The 21,574-nt window shown below is 47.8% G+C and overlaps 2 protein-coding genes across 5 annotated transcripts in view; one reads left to right on the top strand and one right to left on the bottom strand.

The window, feature by feature from the left end:
- MTRR (5-methyltetrahydrofolate-homocysteine methyltransferase reductase) overlaps positions 1-5,531 on the bottom strand; it is a 31,879-nt gene extending 26,348 nt beyond the window's left edge. The window contains exons 1-3 of one of the 3 annotated variants that reach the window (XM_086675855.1): positions 5,406-5,531; positions 3,482-3,646; positions 1,386-1,539 (exon numbers count right to left, since the gene is read on the bottom strand). In XM_086675855.1, coding sequence (XP_086531981.1) covers positions 1,386-1,539; positions 3,482-3,610 — 283 coding nt within the window. In that variant the 5' untranslated portion in view covers positions 3,611-3,646; positions 5,406-5,531. Of the gene's footprint in view, positions 1-1,385; positions 1,540-3,481; positions 3,647-4,439; positions 5,365-5,405 lie in introns of those variants that run through there. The other 2 variants (XM_025924414.2, XM_086675850.1) reach the window with 2 other exon arrangements.
- On the top strand, positions 5,530-15,256 carry FASTKD3 (FAST kinase domains 3). 2 transcript variants are annotated; one of them, XM_025923435.2, is made up of 7 exons: positions 5,530-5,655; positions 6,572-8,042; positions 9,129-9,214; positions 11,656-11,830; positions 12,992-13,061; positions 13,817-13,931; positions 14,979-15,256. In XM_025923435.2, the coding sequence occupies exons 2-7, from the start codon at positions 6,605-6,607 to the stop codon at positions 15,075-15,077; spliced, it is 1,983 nt and encodes a 660-aa protein (XP_025779220.2). In that variant the 5' UTR covers positions 5,530-5,655; positions 6,572-6,604; the 3' UTR covers positions 15,078-15,256. The 2 variants fall into 2 exon arrangements, 1 of the variants encoding a protein (XP_025779220.2); XR_015240422.1 differs by lacking the exon at positions 14,979-15,256 and having other exon boundaries at positions 12,872-13,061; positions 13,817-13,895.
- Positions 15,257-21,574: the final 6,318 nt, after the last annotated feature.

The raw sequence follows: 21,574 nt of genomic DNA, 5'->3' as shown, positions 1-21,574 counted from the left end.
GGCTGATGGCTCAGAGCCTGGAGCCTGTTTCCGATTCTGTGTCTCCCTCTCTCTCTGCCCCTCCCCCGTTCGTGCTCTGTCTCTCTCTGTCCCAAAAATAAATAAACGTTGAAAAAAAAAATTTTTTAAAAAATAAAGAACACATGGTCCACAAAGCCCAAAATATTTAGCAGCTGGTCCTTTACTGATTTTACTGACCCCTAATCTAGAGCAGAGACAGGTAATATATAATCACTTGCCATGTTTCTGTGTGAGGCGAATTAGGAACTGCTTCTGTGTCTCCTGGTAAGAAAATGGACTAACATTTTCATACTTGGTTAAAAATTTAAAATTAAAATGGTCAATTTCTCACTTAATCATCTCCATGTACCTTCCCAACAAGAACATGGGAGCTTTTGGAGGGAGGGGGGAATAAACGGACTAAGAATGACCGGAAAGGTTGGGATGGGCTTCACTCTATACTATTTTTCAAGGAATTTTTTTAAAGCAACATGTGTTCATTCTTGAAAAGAAATCAGAAAAACTTGAATAAAAACATGTAAGTACTCTAACCCCCCCTCTTATTTGAATAAGTTCTATAAGACAGAACCTAGTCAGCGTCATAACCTCAAATTTCTGATCAGTCACTTAGCATAATCCATCCTTACCAGATACCCTCCCCAAAATAATTCTCAAAGAGCATTCAAAGAACAATACAGATCACAAGCCAGGAATATGGGCTCTGAATTCTCTCTCTGGTGTCCTATCTTGCTGAGCTGGTCTTTCTGCTCCTTTATCTTAGTTTTTTAACCTATACTTCACAGAAACTTAGATGCCAGTGTTTCCCAACCTGGGATACATATTAGAATCACCTGGGAGCTTTTAAAAACCACTGATGCCAGGGCCCCACCTCCAAGCAATTAAGTTAGAGTCACTGGAGATGGGCCCGGGTAACAGATTTCAAGGAAAACTCCCCTCGCTGGTCCTAATATGTGGCCGAGATTAGAAATCATACTAAGGGAGTGACTCCTAGGGAAATCAGATCGACCTGGGAGCCTGTTTTTAAAAAAAAACAAAAAAACACACAAAAAACAATAAAACAGCATTTAAAGTTGCTCCTTCAGGGATTCCTTTTATTTTTAACCAAGTTTGGGATGGAGACTAGCCGCTGATAGTCAGAAAATGTCCCCTGGCCCCAGAGAGGTGCTGCTGTGGGGTGAAGCCAGGGGACTCATTTGCAGAACACAGCACAGTATTTACACGTACGTGTTTTACACATTTCTATAAAAAACAAACAAAAACAAGACCTCTACAGCTACACACCATGGTTCTGAAGGATACACTCAGATACCAGAAGTCAAACCTGTAATAACTGAGGAGAGTCAGAACCAAAATACAGTCCGTACCCAGCAATCCATACCGCAGGTGAGCAAAGAAATCCACTGGCAGCGCCTTGTCCTGGATTTTCTTGACGAACTTGCGAGCGGTGTCGGGTGGGTCTCCTGTGCCCGTCGTAGAAACGACGACGACGAGAGGCGCCGTTTCAGTTTTCAGATCGTACTAGAAGACAAGCAGGCACGTCAGGGATCTACAGCTGTATGTAGTTTCGACTTAACGCATCGGCCACGCAACTGGCTTAGTCTCTATCCTGAACCGGTCACCTGTACTGCGCGTTGTTTAATGGGCAGAGAGGGTGCGGAGCGTGGTCACTCTGGGAAGGTGCACATCCCACTCCTCAGACACCAGGGAGCCTGGCTAAGTCCTCACTCCCTCAGGGCTCCGGGGGGCTGGGGATAGCATCAGTGGTAAGCCAAGATCATCTGCGTTTCCGTGTCTTACAGATCAGGTTTCTTCATCCTAATTCTCACCTAAATTTAAATATTCCAAGAAGAGCACTTCACCATCTCTATCATGACTCCAGAGCTCTACTGAGCATGCGGATCCAAGCTGCTTCTGAGGAATTCACTTATTTCTCAGGCGGACACAAGGATCTGAGCTAACGTTTTTCCAGGTGATTCAATGCTTACAGGATGCGGCACAAATTGTGTATTAAACCTACAGTCTGTTAAAGTAACTCCACCTTGAAAAGGACGACCACGACCTAGGAAGTACAAAGCTATCTGTTTGAACTTGGATCAGGAACAGCTGGAGAAGTCAATCAGCTGGGACCGCACACGTGACTAACAAGGCACTAAAACACTCACTGAATTTTCAAGTAGCCGCTGATTTGGGTGGTGAGGCGACCCTAGGGGCCAAATCCGGGCCAGTTACACGGTGCGGACAACTCTGTTTTTGTTCCTATTCTATCATGTGGCATCCGCTACACCAACTCTGAAGTAACCACAGGATTACAGAACCTGCTGATTGGCGGTGTCCTCCAGGATGCTCCCTGCTGGCTCACCTTGGCCCTCACACATGAAGGAACCAGGTGGCTCTCCTATGAGCAGAGTTTATAATTCAAGTGTGCTGCCGACAGTCTAGTCTTCTGAACCAGAGACGTGGGAAAGGACAGAGGAGCTTATGAACTTGAGTGTACCGGCAGGGTAACTTTTAAAATACTAAGCTAAATTTGACTCATGAGTGGCTGGTACATCATCTTGTGCTGGTATAAAAAGCTGTTAGTTGCTATGAACCGGACTGTATAAAACAGGAAAACTGCAGGACTCAATCCCACAAACTGAGAGAAGAATATACGTGTGTTATGATCTCACATAACCTAAAGTATGAACTTCTGGAGAGACTGAACGTAAAAATAAGCAGTCCTTGACCTAAAGAAGCCAAATCTTCTCTAGATCCTTCCACTTCGACTTTAAATTTTATTCCACAGAACAATTATATGGTCCTTGGGGCGCCTGGGCGGCTCAGTCGGTTGAGCATCCAACTTCAGCTCAGATCATGATCTCGCTGTTAGTGAGTTCGAGTCCCGCAGAGGCTCTGCGCTGACAGCTCGAAGCCTGGAGCTGCTTCGGATTCTGTGTCTCTGTCTCTCTCTCTGCCCTCCCCCGCTCCACACACCTCCCCACCGCCACTGGCTTTGTGCACGAGCCCATGACTTGCTCTTTCCCAAAAATAAATAAACTTGAAAAAAATTCCATGGCCCTTCATTTGCAGGAACTCTGACATGAATGCCAAGTCTTTATTTTGAGACATGGGATTTGTGAGTTGGAAAGCACACACGTGCACGCAAACACGTCTCATTTGTTGGCAAAGCCACCCCAAGAACCAAGAAAACCAAGGCAAGCATTACGACTTCTGCTTACGGTTAATAGTTACTTGCTTCGATTTGGGGGACAGTTTAGTCTAATTCAAACATACACTTATATGCTTAAAAAAAATGGCAGAAATCTTACAACACGGTTGATAAAATAAATTTCTGAATGTGGTGAGGGAGAAAAGGATTATGGTGGCATTCAGCACCTTGCTTTGCTGTTTAACATTCCCTTCCAACCAAAATACTGCAGGCACAAAACACACGATAAAAACCACATGAGAAACCACTTACCTTATCTGACTCACTGATACAGTGAAGATCTGCAGAAAATCCATGCACAAATGCTTTTTCACAGATCTCCTCTGCTATGGCCTTTGCCTGTCCCTGCTGCGTAGCATAGAGCAGCAAAAACCTCCTCATCACTTTGAGGCATATGCGTCACCTGTAACAATTACACTGAAAAAAGAAAAAAAAAAAGAACAAAAACAGAAAAAAGGGATTTTCTTTTTAATTAACTAGTACACCACAGGCATTAATTCTCCCTCACAATCTTTTTTAAGTCTCCACCAATATCCACACATACGAAAGAGACTTCTCTAGATCTGTTAGCATTAATTCTCAGTGAGTCTTAAAAAGAGAGAATTCATTTAACCACGAGTGAAGCTTTAAGTTCAAGGCTCGGAAATCAGTTTCTGGGGTCAGGCTACGTGGGCTTGAATCCAGGGTCCATCATTCAAAACGAGAGAACTTCAGGCAAGCTTTTCAACTGATCTGTGCCTCAGCTCCCCCACCCTTACAATGGGGACAATTGTACCCACCTGACAAAGACGTGCTAGCTGCAAAGACTTGAACAACAGCTGAGACACGGCAGTGTTCACTACGTCTTAGATATTTTTGTTTTTAAAAAAAATGTAAAGGGTCGCCTAGGTGGCTCAGTCGGTTAAGTATCTGACTTCAGCTCAGGTCACGATCTCACCGTGCCCAAGGCTGGGCTCTGTGCTGATGGCTCGGAACCTGGAGCCCGTTTCAGATTCTGTCTCCCTCTCTGTCTCTGCCGTGCTCTCTCAAAAATAAACAAACGTTAAAAAAAAAAATTAAAAATAAAATTCCAATGAAAGTTGAGGATTCTGTTCCTACATGATCCTAACGCCGAATAAACTGATCAAAGTACTGAAGTTAATCTACATACTCTGCTTTATGGTTTAATTCAATATCAAACATATGTGGGTGCACAGGTAGATACACTTACATATGTACAAAGAGAAAATATTTCCAATCCACTCAAGATAGTTTATATGTTTTCCTGGAAAAGAAAACCAGGAGTAAAACAAGGAACACTCACAGCCTCATCCAGTATCTAAAACTGGGGAATTGTTAACTTGTGGGGACAGATATCACCAAATCAAGTCTTGGCTCTTCCAGAATGAACCATCAGCAGGTTTATGCTCCTCTGACCAGTTACATCCAAGGATAAATTAAGCCACGATAGACATGAAAAGAATTGGGTTAGATAATATGTCTAGAATCATGGGCTGTTTAGAATCATGGAATGTCCATAGGGAACATAGCCTGGTACAGAGCAGGTGCTCGATACATTGAACGAATGAACGCATAAGTACTGTAAGGATAATACACATTTGGACTCGGTGAGAATTGTGGGAATGCAGCGAGAGAGATGGAAATTGTCACCGCTTATCACTATAGCTTGGGCCCTCGATCACTTCCTAGGGGCCAGGCACAGCCCCAGGCGCTGCAGAGGATGAACCTCTCGGGTCCACCAACACTTATAAAGCAGGTGCCGCGGCCCCGCGTTTCTCAGAGGCGGATCCCCGGCAACCACAGGCGCAGCAGCAGCAAGGGAGACAGACCCCGCCTGCCGCCCGGGGCTGTGCTCCAAACATTCTCGAGTCCCCTCGCCCCCAGCCTAGAGAACAGAAACGCCCACGGGAGGGACCCACGCCGTGGGTCAACGCCGCCACGTGGGGCCGGCTCCCGGAAGGCGGCCGCAGTCCCCCGAGCACCGGCCTCCGGGCAGCCCGCCTTCCGCTCTCTGCCCTGCGGGGCCGAGCTCCTGACCGACCCGCGAGCGCCCAGCCGGCCGGGGGAGGGACGTGGGGGCGCAGAAGCCGCTGCCCTTGCCCACCCTGGGGCGCGTCCCCCAGGCTCGAGCAGGACGGGTTGCTCACTTAGGAAACAGCCACCGCCAGGCGCTCACCTAAGGGTGACCAGCCGGAGACCCACGGGGAGAGCGGGCGCCTGCGCACTCTTGTCAGCGCCGGGGACCAATGAGCTCGGGAAGGAACTGTGCCAGTCCCAGCGCTCCGGTCGCGGGGCGTGGCCTCCGTCCCCGCGCATGCGCCCGCTGCCCGGCGCTTGGGAAGGCGCGTACGGAGGCCCACGAGGCTCCAGGGTCCTCGCCGCTGCACGACCTCCCGCGGTGTGAGCGCAGTAGCTGTCCTAGCGTGGTAGGTGTCCCGGACCGGCGTGCATGGGGACGCGGCATAGCTGAGCTGTCAGTACTGCCCGGGCCCCTCCGCTGCTCTCCAGCCGCCGCCGCCTCCCTCCCGGTGCTTTATCGAAGGTCCCTAGACGTCGGGTTTGGGGCGCCCGGCGCGCGGGTTCCTTTCATTCCAAGGAGGACTGGGTCCCCGGGGCGCCCCGTCCCCTCTGGCGCGCGCACTCCTGTTCCCAAATCTCACACGGGGTATTTAGATCTGGACGGACCGCCCACCTTCTTCCTTTACACGCCCGCCTCCTTTATCTTCTTTTAAATCCTACTTTTTCCCTCTTTGCCAAGCTAGATCCTTTTCTTCCTTACCACTGGCCAGGTCTTTACTCCGAGCAGAAACCAACGCCTCAGGGCTTCTTAAACGTGGTTTTGACCTTTGCTTTGCGTGGACCTATACGAATTTTGGCCATTTTAACCCGTTGCTCCTTTTGAGTCAGTTTAACCAAACGCAGTGCCTTCCGTCGACCCAACACGTAACATGTGGGAGGCGTGTTTCGGATCTAGACTGCCCGAGGGGAATCCCAGCACCGCCACTTACTGTGTCCAGCTTGGAAGCTGGACAGAAAACCGAGGGCATCAGTTTCCTCGTCTATAAAATGACACCAGAAGTACTTCATTTATTGAGCTGTTGTGAGGGCTAAGCACTAGGGGGCACAACAGTGCATAGAAACCATAGCGATTATCATCCTTGGGTGCCAGCCACGTTTCTAAGCTGTGGGATGCTGCGACTGATCTCGGGGTGCTTGTGTTTCAGTGGGAAACTTTTGTGTGTCGTTTCTTATGAGTACTCATCCTCAGTTTCAGAAGCATTCATGTTGTTGAGCGAGTCACGTTCTCAGTATGTTTGACCGTGTTTTCTTTATTTTCTTTAGTTAGAAGTCAAGAGGAGTTGAGAATCTGATGGCATGGCTTTGATTACCTTGCGGAGGAACCTTTACCATTTATCCGATTTTCGGATACATGGCGCGCTGGCCGCTCTGAAAAATCACCCCGTAAACCATGTTCGCAAGATGGTCAAGGGGCGTCTGTGTCCGTGGTTCCCTTCACTACAACCCGAGCCTTGCAGGGTCAGGTTCCATCATGCCTGTTGTAAAAAGTTCCACTCGGAAAACGGAGACGCCCTGCATCCACTTGGTGAGCCAGTGTTCTCTCAAGCACATGACTGGGCTGGGCCTGAACAAAATCCTAAAAGCCTGGATGAACAGATGTTTTACAGGAGACTCAACGACTTGGATTCCTCAGAAGACGTGTTACGTTTTATAGGCACACTGCAACCTTTGCCTGATAGCCTGGCAGCAGGAGCCTTGCAACGGATCTGTGAAGTGGAAAAAAAAGGTGGCAATCACAAGCTGCCAAAAGGAATACTAGAGAATGGTGTCTTTCAAGCTTTATGCGTTCGGTTCGAGCAGGAATCCCCGAGTCTGTCGGACACTGCTTTGGTGACTGCTTTGCAAGCTCTGAGTCTGTTGTACGTGGGCCCTCAGAGTAACTTGTTACTAAACCTGGTGGCAGAAAGCCGCCATCGTGTCAACAGAGGTGGCCTGGAAGTCCGCAGTCTCTGTATCCTTGGGGAAAGTCTGATTAGACTGCAGGGTCCAGGCGGTGAGACACTAGAACTGATTATATATCAACTGCAAGGGGAAAATTTGGAAACATTTGCCCCTGAGGATATTGTGGCCCTGTATAGAATACTGCAGGCATGTGCTGAAAAAGTGGACCGACACCAAGTGTTTCTAAACAAGATAAACAGCTTTTCCCTGTCGGTCGTCTCCAACTTGAGTCCTGCGCTGATGAGTCAAATGCTCACTGCCCTAGTGGCTCTTGATCAAACTCAAGCGCTTCCTCTGGTTATAAAATTGGGAAAATACGCTGTGAGGCATATCCCTTATTTTACTCATGAAGAGCTCAGAAAAGTCCTGGAGGCTTTCATATACTTTGGGCACAATGACCGATTTTTTACAACAGCCCTGGAGCGACATGTGGCCTCACTGTGTCTCACTTTGGATCCTGAGGTCATCAGCACAGTCATGGAGTACTGCGGTAGGAAACAGATTCTTTCAAAACCCATCTTCGATGCTGTGGCGGAAACTTTTGTTGGCCAGTCAGAGAAATTTTCACCTCGTCAGGTTTCCGAGTTAATTGAACCGTTTGGAAAACTCAATTATTTGCCACCGAACGCCTCTGCTTTATTCAGAAAGCTAGAAAACCTGTTACTCACTCGTTTCAATTATTTTCCACCCAAAACGTTATTGAAAATTCTCCATTCGTGTTCACTCATCGCATGCCATCCGGTCAACTTTATGGCAAAAATATTCAGCCCTTATTTTCTTCAGCAGCTGCAAGGTGAGTTGGTTATAACTTGGAGAGTGGAAAAATTAACCCTTGAATGCGTGCGTGATGTTTTCAAGTCGCACATCTACCTCTTAGCCTGAGCCGTGCGGTGCCTTTGATTTCTCTTCCATAACAACTTAAAGAAGACGTGAAGTTTCAGATGCCAGTGTAAATACGTAGTTAAAGAATGATGGAGCACTGCACAGAGAAAACCATTCCGGGTACACAGACTGCTGAACTGAGTCTCGCGGGGACATGGTGTGGCATCGGTGATAGTCATGCCAATATGTCAGAAGCCACAACAGCAACTGTAGACTCCCCTGTTCAGAAAGGGTGTGGGTCATCTTCAAGGCCACCCAAATAACGTCAGATGTCTGTCTCCACTGCTAAAGGAAATTCTCACTAATTTTAACATATCTGTTGACTTTTCATTATAGCTTGAATCCCTCAGAAGTTCAAATGAGATAGCATTGGGGTACCTGGGGAGCTCATTCAGTTGAGCATCCGACTGTTAACTTCGGCTGAGGTCATGATCTCACGGTTTGTGAGTTCGAACCCTGCATCGGGCTCTGTGCTGACAGCTCAGAGCCTGGAGCCTGCTTTGGATTCTGTGTCTCCCTCTCTGCCCCTCCCCTTCTCATGCTCTCTCTCTTTCTCTCAAATAAAACTTAAAACAAAAAAGTTTAAATGAGATGGCATTTGATGGCAAGCCAGAAGGCATGGTTAACTCTGACAAGTTCTTCCCCGAGTGCCATTTATTTTATTTATTTAAAAAAATTGTTTAATGTTTATTTATTTCTGAGACAGAGAGAGACAGAGCATGAGTCGGGGAGGGGCAGAGAGAGAGGGAGGCACAGAATCCGAAGCAGGCTCCAGGCTCCGAGCCGTCATCACAGAGCCCGATGCAGGCTCAAACCCACAGACCGCAAGATCATGACCTAAGCCGACGCTCAACGGACTGAGCCACCCAGACGCCCCTCCCGAGTGCCATTTAATAGTACATTACTTCCAGAGTGATTAGTGTACATCGTTCATTCGTGATGTTCCTTCACAAACCAAATTCAAACTTACTCACAACTGGAATGCTTCTTGTTTCAGGGGAAGAATCGTCCGTGGACAGGCTGAGCCTCGCACAGCTGACCCAACTGTTCCTAACCTCAGTGCTAGAATGCCCTTTCTATAAGGTAAAAGCAGGGGTCCTCTTAACCTTATTTCCCTGTGGGGGCGGCTTTCTTTTGTGTCTCCCTCCCCATCTTTTAAGTTTTTCCTCTTTTGATCTGTCTCAGTAACCTCATCAGAAAGCAGAGCTTTCATTCACTCCAACTTACTTTCCCACTAGGTAGCCTTCTCTTTGATAAATTGGCCCCATACCTGTTCTCTTGTGTTGGAAGTACCCATTTCCAGTTGCGTAAGGTTTCTTGGGAGGTTCTGTGGGGTGCTGCCGGCACATGAGTCAGAGCATCCTGGATGCGCTCTGAGGGCCTTGAAGGGCTTGCACTCCCCACAGCTGTTAGATAGTAAATGTGAATCCCTCGTTCGGTTAGGCCTGAGCAAATCCTAAACTGTTTCAAGTACATTTCTACGCCAAGCCAGAAGTTTCACTCTCACCTGATAGGTGGAGTTGGTGCTTCCTGTCTAGTACCCCAGAGATTCGTTCTTGTAACTTAATCCAGCACCTTGGTTAAGATCACACATGGCCTGGGGCGCCTGGGTGGCGCAGTCGGTTGAGCGTCCGACTCTTGATTTTGGTTCAGGTCATGATCTCCCAGTTTGTGAGTTCGAGCCCCACATTATCGGGCTCTGCGCTGACAGCGTGAAACCTGCTTGGGATTCTCTCTCTCCACCCCACTACTGCTCATGAGCACAGGTTCTCTCTCTCTCAAACTAAACATTAAAAACAAAAACAAAAAGCTCATTTCAGATTAAGAAGGAAGAATGGAAAGGCACTCCTATTTTCTTCTTTAAAACAGCTTCAACAGGAACTCCTGGCTGGCTCAGTCAGTAGAGCATAGGACTCTTGATCTCAGGGTTTTGAGTTCAAGCCCCATGTTGGGCGTGGACCCTACTTAAAAAAACAAAACAGCTTTAACAGTAGTAAGGCATAGAAAAGTAAATGCTACTTACCTCAGCTTCCTTCCATCCCTGAAGGAGCGGTGTTAGCAGTTTTATGTACAAAGGTGCACAAATACATGAACACTCCTGTTTCTCTCTTTCCTTGGAACGGGGCTCTTCCGAGGACACTTGGCTCTAATATGCCCAGTCTACCGTGGACGTTCGTCGAGGGCAATGCATGAAGATTAAGTGCATTCTTTTTGTTTTTCAATCTAGAGACTAGACTGCGGACTAGATTCTGGACTACTGGCAGATGTGTTTCCCCTGATAGTTGGAGATGTCCCTTTACCTATCGTTTCTGTTGCCGAGCGTGGTTAGTCCCTTGAATCATTGTCATTTGACTCCGTGGAAAAGTACCGTGTCACATGTTTAAATTGCATCTTGAGCTGAGCCTATTTTCACAATGCTTATTGGTCGATTTGCTGTGAATTACCTCATTATCTCCTGACTCAGATTCCTATTGGTTGTCTTTTTTCTTTCTCTTTTTTTTTTTTTGTCCTAGAACACATTGTGAGATAGAGATATTAGCGCCTATGTATGTTGCACATACTTGGTCCTAGTTTTTGTTCTTCATTTGGGGGAGGGGGGCTTGTAGCTTAATATTGTTTATGATCTCTATTTGCTCTACAGAAATTTTCAAGTTGTCTATAGTCAAATGTATCCATCTTTTATGGTTTCTGGGTTTCCTCTCTCTAGAATATTTTACCATTCCTAAGGTAATACACATATTTTACTAAATTTTTAAAAATGCTCCTTTCCCTTACTGTATTTATAGCACTTTAACCCACCTGGAATTTATGGCAGTCCTCAACATGTGCTAGAACTTTCACTTGGTTATTTTCTGGATGGATTACCGGCTATACCATTTATTACGTAGCTCTCCTTCTCCTGGTAAATTGAAATGTCACCCTTATCACATTGTCCTCTGTTAAAAACATGAGTGTCCTTAAGGCCCTTAAAGCAATTCTAAGAGTTCCAAAGAGATATTTCTTGAGCTGCAAGAGCACTGTTGTTTCCTCCCTTCCTCCCTCCCTCTCTTCCTTCCTTTCTTTCTTTCTATGACCATGGACTACTTTTAAAACACATTTAGGAGCGCCTGGGTGGCTCAGTTGGTTAAGCGTCCAACTTCGGCTCAGGTCATGATCTCATGGTTCATGAGTTCGAGCCCCGCATCGGGCTCTGTTCTGACAGTTCGGAGCCTGGAGCCTGCTTTGGATTCTGTGTCTCCCTCTCTCTCTCTGCCCCTCCTCCCTCATGCTCTGTCTCTCAAAAATAAATAAATGTTAAAAAAAAAAAAAAACCCACACATTTAAAAGATCTATCGAACTATTGGATTTGAGCTATCGCAAGAATATTTTTCTGTTGTCATTTTGAGGAAGGTATTTGTCCTTAATCTCGAAAAATATCCTGCTTATAGAGTAATATTGATCAGACTTATTCGCAGGTAACCTTGTTTTATTTTCTGGTTTTGGATCGTATCTTCCTTTCTCATGTTTAAACATACAATTTTCAGGGTCAGAAACTTCTTCCTAAATATCAAGTGAGGTCATTTCTTACTCCGTGCTGTTCTCTGGAGACGCCTGTGGATTTTCAGCTTTACAAATCTGTGAGGATTGGACTGATTGACCTTCTGGGCGCAAGAATGTATTTTGCTTCAAAAGTGTTAACGCCCTATTGTTATACAATAGGTAAGTACTTGGGAGTCTCCTTTACCAGGCTTGGCTTGCTGTCCTCTTTGGGAATATGCAGGACTTCGCAGCCACTGGAAGGTCAGGAAATATAAAACGGAGTTGGCCCTTCCCGGAAGGCAAATTGGAACCGTGGGCCGTGGAGTCCAGATGCGTGGGGGGAGTCCCACCTGTTAGCCACGTGGTAGGGGAATGTCTTTGGGCAGAGTAATCTTTTTCCGCTTGCTCCTTTTCTGTAAAATGAGAGTACGAAGAATAGTGACCCAGACTTGCTTAAGCACTAAGTGAGTGATACCCCGAGCATAGCAAGTGCTGGGTAATCATTAGCCAGTATAATTGCTGTGCCACTCTAGGTCAGTGCTGTCCGACGCCCTAGCCAGGAGTACCTGTGACTGCTTAAATTTACGTTAGTTAAAGTTTAAAAACCATCCAAAGTTCAGTTCCTTGGTTGCCCTGGCCACATGTCAAGGGCTCAGAGCCACAGGTGGCTGGTGGCAGGCGTGCTGGAACAGCAGAGGCGCAAACATGTGATCACGGCGGAAAGTTCTGTTGGGTGGGGCTGACGGGAGAGTTCACGTCCTTCTGCCCTTAACAGTGTTTTAAATGAATGACTACAAGAAAATCAGCTCCGAGGAGGTAGTGTTTTATAGGCTTCAGGACGTCGTAGCTCACTTCCCTCCTCCTTTAGGAGCTCTTTTCAAAAAGAGAAGAGCAGGACATCAGAGGGGAGGAAGTGAGGGTCTGCCGTGCCCAGCGACCACAGAGTGCGGTGCAGGAGGCTTTGCCTACCCTGGAGACTCTGGGAGATTCCGTGATGAAAGTTGCGACTTGTATAGGCCACAGTCTGCCTTTGCTTCCTGTCTGGGGTGAAGGGTTCCCAATACTCACCTCAAGGAGAGAGAGGAAGTACGTGCAGTTCTTATCACACCCGGCACCTTGATTTAGTGGCTGAGCCTTCTGAAATTAAGGCTGACTTGGTTGATGGTAGAGCTGGTTACGTTAAAATTCTCACCATGGTCTGGTGTGGTCATTTCTTTGCAGCCTCCAGCGCAGCTGGTAAATTGCAGTGTGGGAGAATTCAGAACAGAAGGAGGAGGAGGAAAGGAACGTAGTGTTTGTGAGGGTATCACACGGAGAATGTTTCCTTTCTTCTCTCACCAGATGTGGAAATTAAATTAGACGAAGAAGGATTAGTATTGCCATTTACGATTGATGAAGATGTGCATAAAAGGTAAAGAAAGCTGGTGCGGTTTTTATGTTACAAAACTTGTTGGGATTAATAATCGATGGTGTTTTCTTTTTTTTTTTTTTTTAATGTTTATTATTTTTGACAGAGAGAGAGGCCATGAGCAGGGGAGGGGCAGAGAGAGAGGGAGACACAGAATCTGAAGCAGGCTCCAGGCTCCGAGCTGTCAGCACAGAGCCTGACGCAGGCTCAGACTCACCGCGTATCATGAACTGAGCCAAAGTCAGACACTCAACCGACTGAGCCACCCAGGCGCCCGTCGATGGTATTTTCTTAAGAAGGTGGGAAAACAGGAGTGGCTCAGTGGGTTAAGCATCCGACTCTTGATTTTGGCTCAGGTCATGATCTCACAGTTCCTGGGTTCAGGCCCCACACTGAGCTCTTTGCTGTCAGTGCAGAGCCTACTTGGGACTGTCTCTCTCTCTCCCTCTCTCTCTGCCCCGCCCCCCCCCCCCCAAATAAATAAATAAAGCGTTAAAAACATGGTGGGAAAATAGACATGTTTCTAGAAGTAAAGACACTACTGAACAGCATCCCAATTTTGGAAATTCCTTGTAACAGAAACATTAATATTAATAAGATTGCTTTCTCAGCATATTAAAGAATGGCACACTCATGATTTATTTGAAAATAACATTGACACACAGGAATAGCCGAATCCCAAATAAACACTTTCCACGAAAAATGTATAAATATTTTGGATTGTTTTAAGAACTAAGTTTCTCCGTCGGATTTTTCAGGTTAGCACTATGCATTGATGATCCAAAAAGATTTTCTCTGAATAGCAGACACTTACTGGGAAAGGAAGCTATTAAACAGAGACACCTGCGCCTTCTTGGTTATCAGGTTGTTCAGGTAGGAATTCACCTGTTTTCTTCTCCCCCAAAGCAACTTCTAATTTAGATGTGTTTTCTCCAGAGGGCTAGGTGGTCTGCCAGCCCAGTGAACCACGCATCTTCCATCTAGTTTAAAGGCCAACTTTGAGCATTATTTTCCCAGTTAAAAAAAAAAAAAAAAAATCCCTGTATTTATATTTTGAAATACAGAACATTCAGACCCACAGTTTTCTCAAGTGCGGCATCCGTATACCCTTTCTAAGCTGTACTAACCTCTGCTTCTAGGATTACTGAATTCTTAGAGCACCCGTTTTGCTTTAATGTCCCTCTGATTGAATGAATAGAAATAGCCAAGATGACCCCGTTAAAACCAGGATCATCATCGTACTTTTAAGCTTAAGCCCTTATTTGTGTTTGTCTTGTCGATCTCTTAGCGAGGCGGTCTGTGCGGAGTCAGCAGCGAATGTTCATGGAGCTTCCCGGACTGTGTGTTCCCGGTCTGCTGGTCTGCTCTCTGCTGTCCCGTCTGCTTACTTTTTTCTACTGCATAGTTTACCTACATCCCCAGATTAACGCTCCTGAAACTGACATGCCTGTGTGTGTTGAGAAACCTTTACTGTTCCTTTACTGCTTACAAGATGAAGTGGAAACCCATCTGCATCTGGGCATCCAAGACCCCCCACGGTCGGCCCGTGCTCAGCGGTCTCTTTCGCACCCCTGCCCCCCTCCGCTCTCTTGCCTCTCTCCCTTTGGCCCCGCTGCTTCCCGCAGAGGACTGGTCTCGCCACTCTGCGCATCCAAATTCTGGCTCGGGCTCCCCTTCCGCCCTGACCCGAAATGTGAGCCTCTTTCCACGCGAGACACCCGTTCTCTCTGCATGTTCTGCGGCTCGTTTGCTGAGTCGCACTGGGTGCCGGGCACCCTCGCAAGCACTGGGGAGACCCGCCGAGCAGCCGTGAGCTCTGCCCTCCAGGAGCCGTGGCGGAGGGTTCGAGGGACCGAAACACCAGGGTGACTTCAGAACACGACGGATTGTGTGATGTATTCTATTTCCCTCCCTTTACAGATCCCCTATTATGAGATTGAGATGCTAAAATCAAGAGTTGAATTGGTGGAATATTTGCAGAGAAAACTATTTCCTCACAACGTGGGCGTTCGTTGGTAACAAGAAGGAATACTGGCTTCAGGACTCGGTGAACCAACTTGTGTTTTCTTGGGACTCGGTACAAAGAGGGATGGAAGTTGTGAGTTGGCCATGATCCGGAAAGGGTCTGTGGTTTTCCTTATACCGTGTATATGCTTACCAGTGGTGAATTTAAAATAAATTTTTATTTTTATTTTAATACTAGTGTTATACTTTTATACACAAAGCAACTGATCAAGTACAATAAAGAAATGTAATGAGGGGCGCCTGGGTGGCTCAGTCGGTTAAGCGTCCGACTTCAGCTCAAGTCACGATCTCACGGTCCGTGGGTTCGAGCCCCGCGTCGGGCTCTGGGCGATGGCTCAGAGCCTGGAGCCTGCTTCGGATTCGGTGTCTCCCTCTCTCTCTGCCCCTCCCCCGTTCATGCTCTGTCTCTCTCTGTCTCAAAAATAAGTAAATGTTAAAAAAATTAAAAAAAAAAAAGAAATATAATGAGTATTATTTTTGTTTTGTATTTTAGAGGGGGCGTGTGTGTGTGCATGCAGGAAGGGGTAAGGGGCAGTGGGAGAGAGAATCCCAGGCAGGCTCCACACTCAGCATGAAGCCCGACTCCGGGCTCTATCCCATGACCCTGGGATCATGACCTGAGCCAAAATCAAGACGCTGACGCTCAACTGACTGAGTTGCCCAGGCATCCCAGGTGTGCTTATTTTTAAATCTTTGTTTTGCAATAGCCGCCAACTGAAAATATTTTCTTTCAAGATCTTTGTTAACACTTGTAACAAATATAAGGACGAAAGTTTGTCTCCTGTTCCTTTGTTAGAGGCAGTCTCGTGGTAAGAGAAGGAATAATGAAAAAGAGGATTATAGATATAACATATGTAATTACAGAATTATCCAGAAATAACCCTGTAGTTATGAAGAAAATGGTTTCCATTGGAATGGGAGCCGTTTGGTTCTTTTTAAGGGATAAAGACATAAAAGGTCATTTCTTTAAAAAAAATTTTTTTTAACGTTTATTCATTTTTTGAGAGACAGAGAGAGAGAACAAGCAGGGGAGGGGCAGAGAGAGGGGGAGACATAGAATCCGAAGCAGGCTCCAGGCTCCGAGCTGTCAGCACAGAGCCCGACGCGGGGCTCAAACACATGAAACGCGAGATCATGACCTGAGCCGAAGTCTGACCCTTAACCGACCGAGCCACCCAGGCGCCCCAAAGGTCACTTCTTTAGGCAGGGTTTCGGGAGGGGCATTTGATTGGAGGGAGAAGCTTCTGAATTTTGAATCCGGAATCAATCGTGTTACCTCCCATTGAGTGCAGATGCCTCCTCCTCCTGTCCCGTCCTGTCCCACTGGGGTCAGGTTAAAGTGTTGGGGGAAAAGAGGACATGGAGGTCGGCTGGTGGAGCAGAGAGAGCTCGGACAGGGAGCCGCTGCTATCCCGTGCTCAGACAGTGCACCCGTTCTGAGCACTGCAGCCCACACTCCTGTGGGTCCCTGGCCTTCTGAGTCAGGTGTGGTTCCCACTCGTTGGTTACGGGCCAGCTTAGCCGGCTTGAGCGTCCCACCCCTGTCAGGCATCACAAGCGACAGGTGAAGATTTGAGTCTGGTCTTGAGAAGCAGTAAGAGCACAGCCGCAAAGAATCCAGCCCGGGTTTGAGTTCCAGCTTTTCCTCTTGCTGCCTGATGGCCTTGGGCCTCCGTTCCACCCGAATCCTCATCAGTAATGAAGGGCTTCTGAAAAGTTTCCTAGGGCGGCCACAACTAAGTGCCACACAACACAAGTTTATTTTCTCATGGCTCTGGGGCCCTGGAGTCCGCAATCACTGTGTCGGCAGGGCTGCGCCCCTTGGGCGGGCCCCAGGGGAGAGTGTCCTTGCTTCTTCCAGCTTCTTGGAGGCCTGGGCTTCCCTGGTGTGCGTCAAGGTCAGTCCAGTCTGTCTCCGTGTTCACATGGCTGTCGTCCTTGCGCGCGCGCGCGTGTGTGTGTGTCTGTCTATACATGGTCATCTTCCTGTGTATCCATTTCTGTGCCCAAATTCCCCTTTTTCCAAGGACTCAAGCCATATGGGATTGGGGCCCACCCTAACGACCTCATCTTGTCTTGACTGACTCTGGGAAGACCCTGTTTCCAAATAAGGCCATATTCACAGGCATTGAGATCGGCTTCAGGATTCAACCCACAACAGGTCAAAATGAGAATTAGTTAAAATACATAAGCCACTTGGAAAAGTACCCAGAGCAGAGTCAGCCCACAGTCTGCAGCCGGTGGAGTGCGTGCCTCTGACTGCAGAGAAGGAAAACCACAGCAGCAAAGCCGGGGCAGGGACAGGTGCCTGGAGGCTGCCCGGTCCTGTGCTCACTCGACCTTGCGGCTCCCTCCCCGGCCTCCAGGCCAGTCCCGCTGCCCTGCTCGCCTCTCCCCGTGACTCATCCTTGGGCGTGAAACAGCCTGAGATGTGGCGGGAGAAGAGGGTCACGAACAGCCACACAAACACGTGGGGACGGTCTGCTCTAAACGCTATGGAGAAAAAGTACCGCCTAGAATTTGTTTCCTCCACCTCTGCTGTGGGTCTAACTCCTCCTCCATCGTGACCATCCTTCCTCCAACCAGAATCAGATCCCCCTTCCCCTGTGCCTACAGTTCCCTCTTAGTCTCATTTGTCTCTCCCTGCCCTTTGTGGGTTCACCAGACATTTATTAAAGTGCTCCCCCGGGCGCGGGGCACCCTGAAGGCGGCTGCCTAGGGAAGCGTAACAGGGCCCAGGCCTGAGGGTTGGGGGGATTGAGTGAGGCAAATTAGTGACCAGATGATTACAGTGTGGAGCCCGCTGGCCCCCTGACGTGCAGACTCAGAATGGAGAACAGCCCAGGCCTGCCTGGGGAGTGAGAGGTTCTGTGAGCTGAAGGCTAGGCGACAGGGAGGTGGGTCTGTGCAGCGGAGAACATTGCAGGCATGGCAGGGCCACAAGGCACCCAGCAGTCTCACCAGAGGAGGCCGGACTGAGTGACACTTGGTTTTAAAGCAAATTTTAATTCCGGGGCCCCTGGGTGCCTCAGTCCGTTAAACTGCGGACTCTTGACTTCAGCTCAGGTCATGATCTCATGGTTCATGAGCTCGAGCCCCACATTGGGCTCTTTGCTGGCAGCGCAGAGCCTGCTTGGGATTCTCTCTCCCTCTCTCTGTCCCTCCTCTGCTTGCTCTCTCTCTCTCTCAAATAAAAATAAACAAAATATTTTTTTTTAATTTTTTTTTTCAACGTTTATTTATTTTTGGGACAGAGAGAGACAGAGCATGAACGGGGGAGGGGCAGAGAGAGAGGGAGACACAGAATCGGAAACAGGCTCCAGGCTCTGAGCCATCAGCCCAGGGCCTGACGCGGGGCTCGAACTCACGGACCGCGAGATCGTGACCTGGCTGAAGTCGGATGCTTAACCGACTGCGCCACCCAGGCACCCCAAACTTAAAATATTTTTAAAAAATAATTTAAAAAATGAAAGCAAATTTTAATGCTGAAATGTACATGTTTGTCATGAAGATCATCTAGGCTAATAAATAGATACAAGATTTCTGCTTTCGCCAAGTGGAGTGAATTTGACGAATCCTGTAAGATTATAAAACCAAGTCCTTATCATCGGAACCCTCAGTCCTCTGAGCTGTGATGTTTACCCATAGAAGCAAAAGTGATAGTATTGTTGGAATGACTTATCCAGTCTCATAGCTCTTGCGACAATACGTTGATGGTATCTCTTTTGTTGTTGTTGTTTAATTTCTTTTCATGTTTATTTATTTTTGAGAGAGAGACAGAGCATGGGAGGGGGAGGAGCAGAGAGAGAGGGAGACACGGAATCTGAAGCAGGCTCCGGGCTCTGAGCTGTCCGCACAGAGCCCGATGTGGGGCTCGAACTCACGAACTGTGAGATCATGGCCTGAGCTGAAATCGGACGCGTAACCGACTGAGTCACCCAGGCGCCCCGTTGTTGTTGTTTTAAGTTTATCTTGAGAGAGAGACAGAGACTGAGAGAGGCAGAAGAGAAGGAGAGACGGAATCCCCAGCAGGCTCCAACTCAGGACTCAAACTCCCGAAACCTGAGATCATGCAAGATTCGGACACTTAGCCGACCAAGCCACCCAGGCGCCCCGGTGACATCTTTCAATATCTTGCTGTAGCTTTTCAAAAGTAAGAGCAAAGGAAATTTTTAAAAAAGAAACAAAAACCGGTAAAAAATTGGTCCACTTGCAAGCTTCCCCCCCACCCCACCAGCACCAAGGTGATATTCTTCAGACCCACCTCTAGGGGGCAGCAAAGCTTGGGATATTCATTGGGTTGCGCAGTTCAGAAAGGAGATTTCTGGAGAATGGATCCTGTGCTGGCGTGTACGTGGGGCGGGGAGGCAGGAGCTGTGGGAGCGTGAGGTGACAGGTGGCCCTCCTTACCTTCCTCTAAAGAAGGAATGCAGGTCTCCTGACCCTACCCAACGTGAAGGGTCGACAGGACGCTGGCGAGAAGATGCCGGCTGGAGTCGCAGCTCCTTGGAGCCCCAGGACCCTGTCTGCCCACCCTCCCACGGCCGGGTGTGTGTGGAGGCTTGGTAAACGTCTGTTAAGTGGAAGGAAAAAGAGGAAGGAACAGCACTCGGTGTATTTTTGATAGAATTCTGAGAGAGCAAGGAGGCCCTCGGTTCCCTCTAAAAACGCTGCACCCACCGGAAGACTTCGTGTTCAAGTGCAGTGAGGGGATCTGGGCTCAGTGGTGGCCAGCTAGGTGAGTTAGCCTCCAGAAGCCGAGATTTCCGCAAACTGGAGACATGCCCGGACCCTTAGGAGTCTCCGTGCAGGATGGTGAAATGAGAAACACCTTGTCAAGTGTCTGGCCAGTCCCTGGAAAGCAGTAAATGCTCAGAAAGACTCGGGGGCCGTTGTTACCGGCCATGTGTTAACGTTGAATCCCTAATTCACCTTCGTTGTTGCGACTAGCGGCGAGGGTGCACGTCCAGGGTGCACGTCAGGAACGCTCTGGAGGAGGGACGTGAACCTGTGGCAGCCGCTTTGGTTAATGAGCATCAAGGACCCTGGGCCACGAATCCTCACCCTGTAAAACCTGCTGTTTGGAACCGTGTTGACAAGAGCGGAACGTTCCTTTATTGCCTGCAGGATCCTGAGCCACATCAGAATCCCACAGGTGATTTCGACACAAAGACGTAGCCTCCATTTCCAACCTGGTACAGAACCCCAGCAGAGGCGGGTTTGGGCACCACCCCCCACATTTATCTTCCCTTTGAGGATCCTGAGTCGGCTTCTCGGGTCAGGCCCAACGTCGACCCTTTTACAGCCAAACCTGGTCTACATGAGTGTCCCCAACGCAGCTTCATTCAGTCTTACCCCAGCCCACCCTTCCCCAAATCCTCTGACCACCAGGCCACCCCTCCCTTCGGTTCCCCTGGGGACCTGTCTCCCTTGCCTCAACAGTCAGTAAGCCTAACTTCGAGTTGGTGTTCTTTGGCTGTGGGACTCCATCATAAGACATTTCACCCTGGGGGCACCTGGGTGGCTCAGTCGGTTGGGTGTCCAACTTTGGCTCGGGTCATGATCTCACAGTTCGTGGGTTCGAGCCCCACATCTCTGCTGTCAGCATAGAGCCTGCTTGAGATTCTCTGTCACCCCCCCTGCCCCTCCCCTGCTCGTTCTCGCTCTCTCTCTCAAAAATAAACATTAAAAAAAGTTTTTAGGGCATTTTCCCTTAATATATGTGTAATCCCATTTGAGATGAAAACAAGCTTTTCTGTCCCCATCCCCTGGCATCTAGTTCATACTCTGATATTTGCAAGAAACGATTTCTCTTAATAACCCTATTTTTTTGTTTAACGTTCATTTATTTGAGAGAGAGAGAGAGAGAGAGAGAGAGAGAGAGAGAATGGCAAGCAGGTTCCACGCTGTTGGCAAAGAGCCTGATGTGGGGCTTGACCCCATGAAACGTGAGGCCATGACCTGAGCCAACATCAAGAGTCGGACGCTTAACCGACTGAGCCACCCAGGCGTCCCAATAACTACCATTTTTTACTTTTATGATGGAAAACTTTGAACACACAAACAGAAAACATAGAAAGAACAATGTAATGAATCCATGTGAGTCTTCTTATTCAGCATGAAAAATTACCCAAATTTTCCGATCATGTTTCATCTATTCATTCCCTTTCTTTTCCTTTTTTTACTGAAAAGTTTGTAGAGAAATCCAGGCTATCATATAGTTTATTCCTAAAAACCTAAGTATACATCCACAACCCATGAACACTTTTTTTTATCTAACTAATCTACCATCGTTACAACTAACAAACTAGTAATTATGCTCTACAATCATTTAATACCTGGTCTATATTCTAGCTTTCCTAAGCTGTCTCAAAAATTATTTCTTAACTGTTGGCTTGTTTGAGTCAGGCTCCAGACAAAGGTCACATATTACTTTTAGATGTTCTATTACTAGGCCTTAAGTCCCCTAGCTGTAACCGCCCCCTCCCCTC

This window comes from Puma concolor, chromosome A1 (genome assembly GCF_028749965.1).
Source record: "Puma concolor isolate L17-30 chromosome A1, mPumCon1.1.hap2, whole genome shotgun sequence".
NCBI lineage: Eukaryota > Metazoa > Chordata > Mammalia > Carnivora > Felidae > Puma > Puma concolor.
The sequence above is the reverse complement of the archived record's forward strand: the minus strand, read 5'-3'. Positions and strand labels throughout refer to the sequence as shown.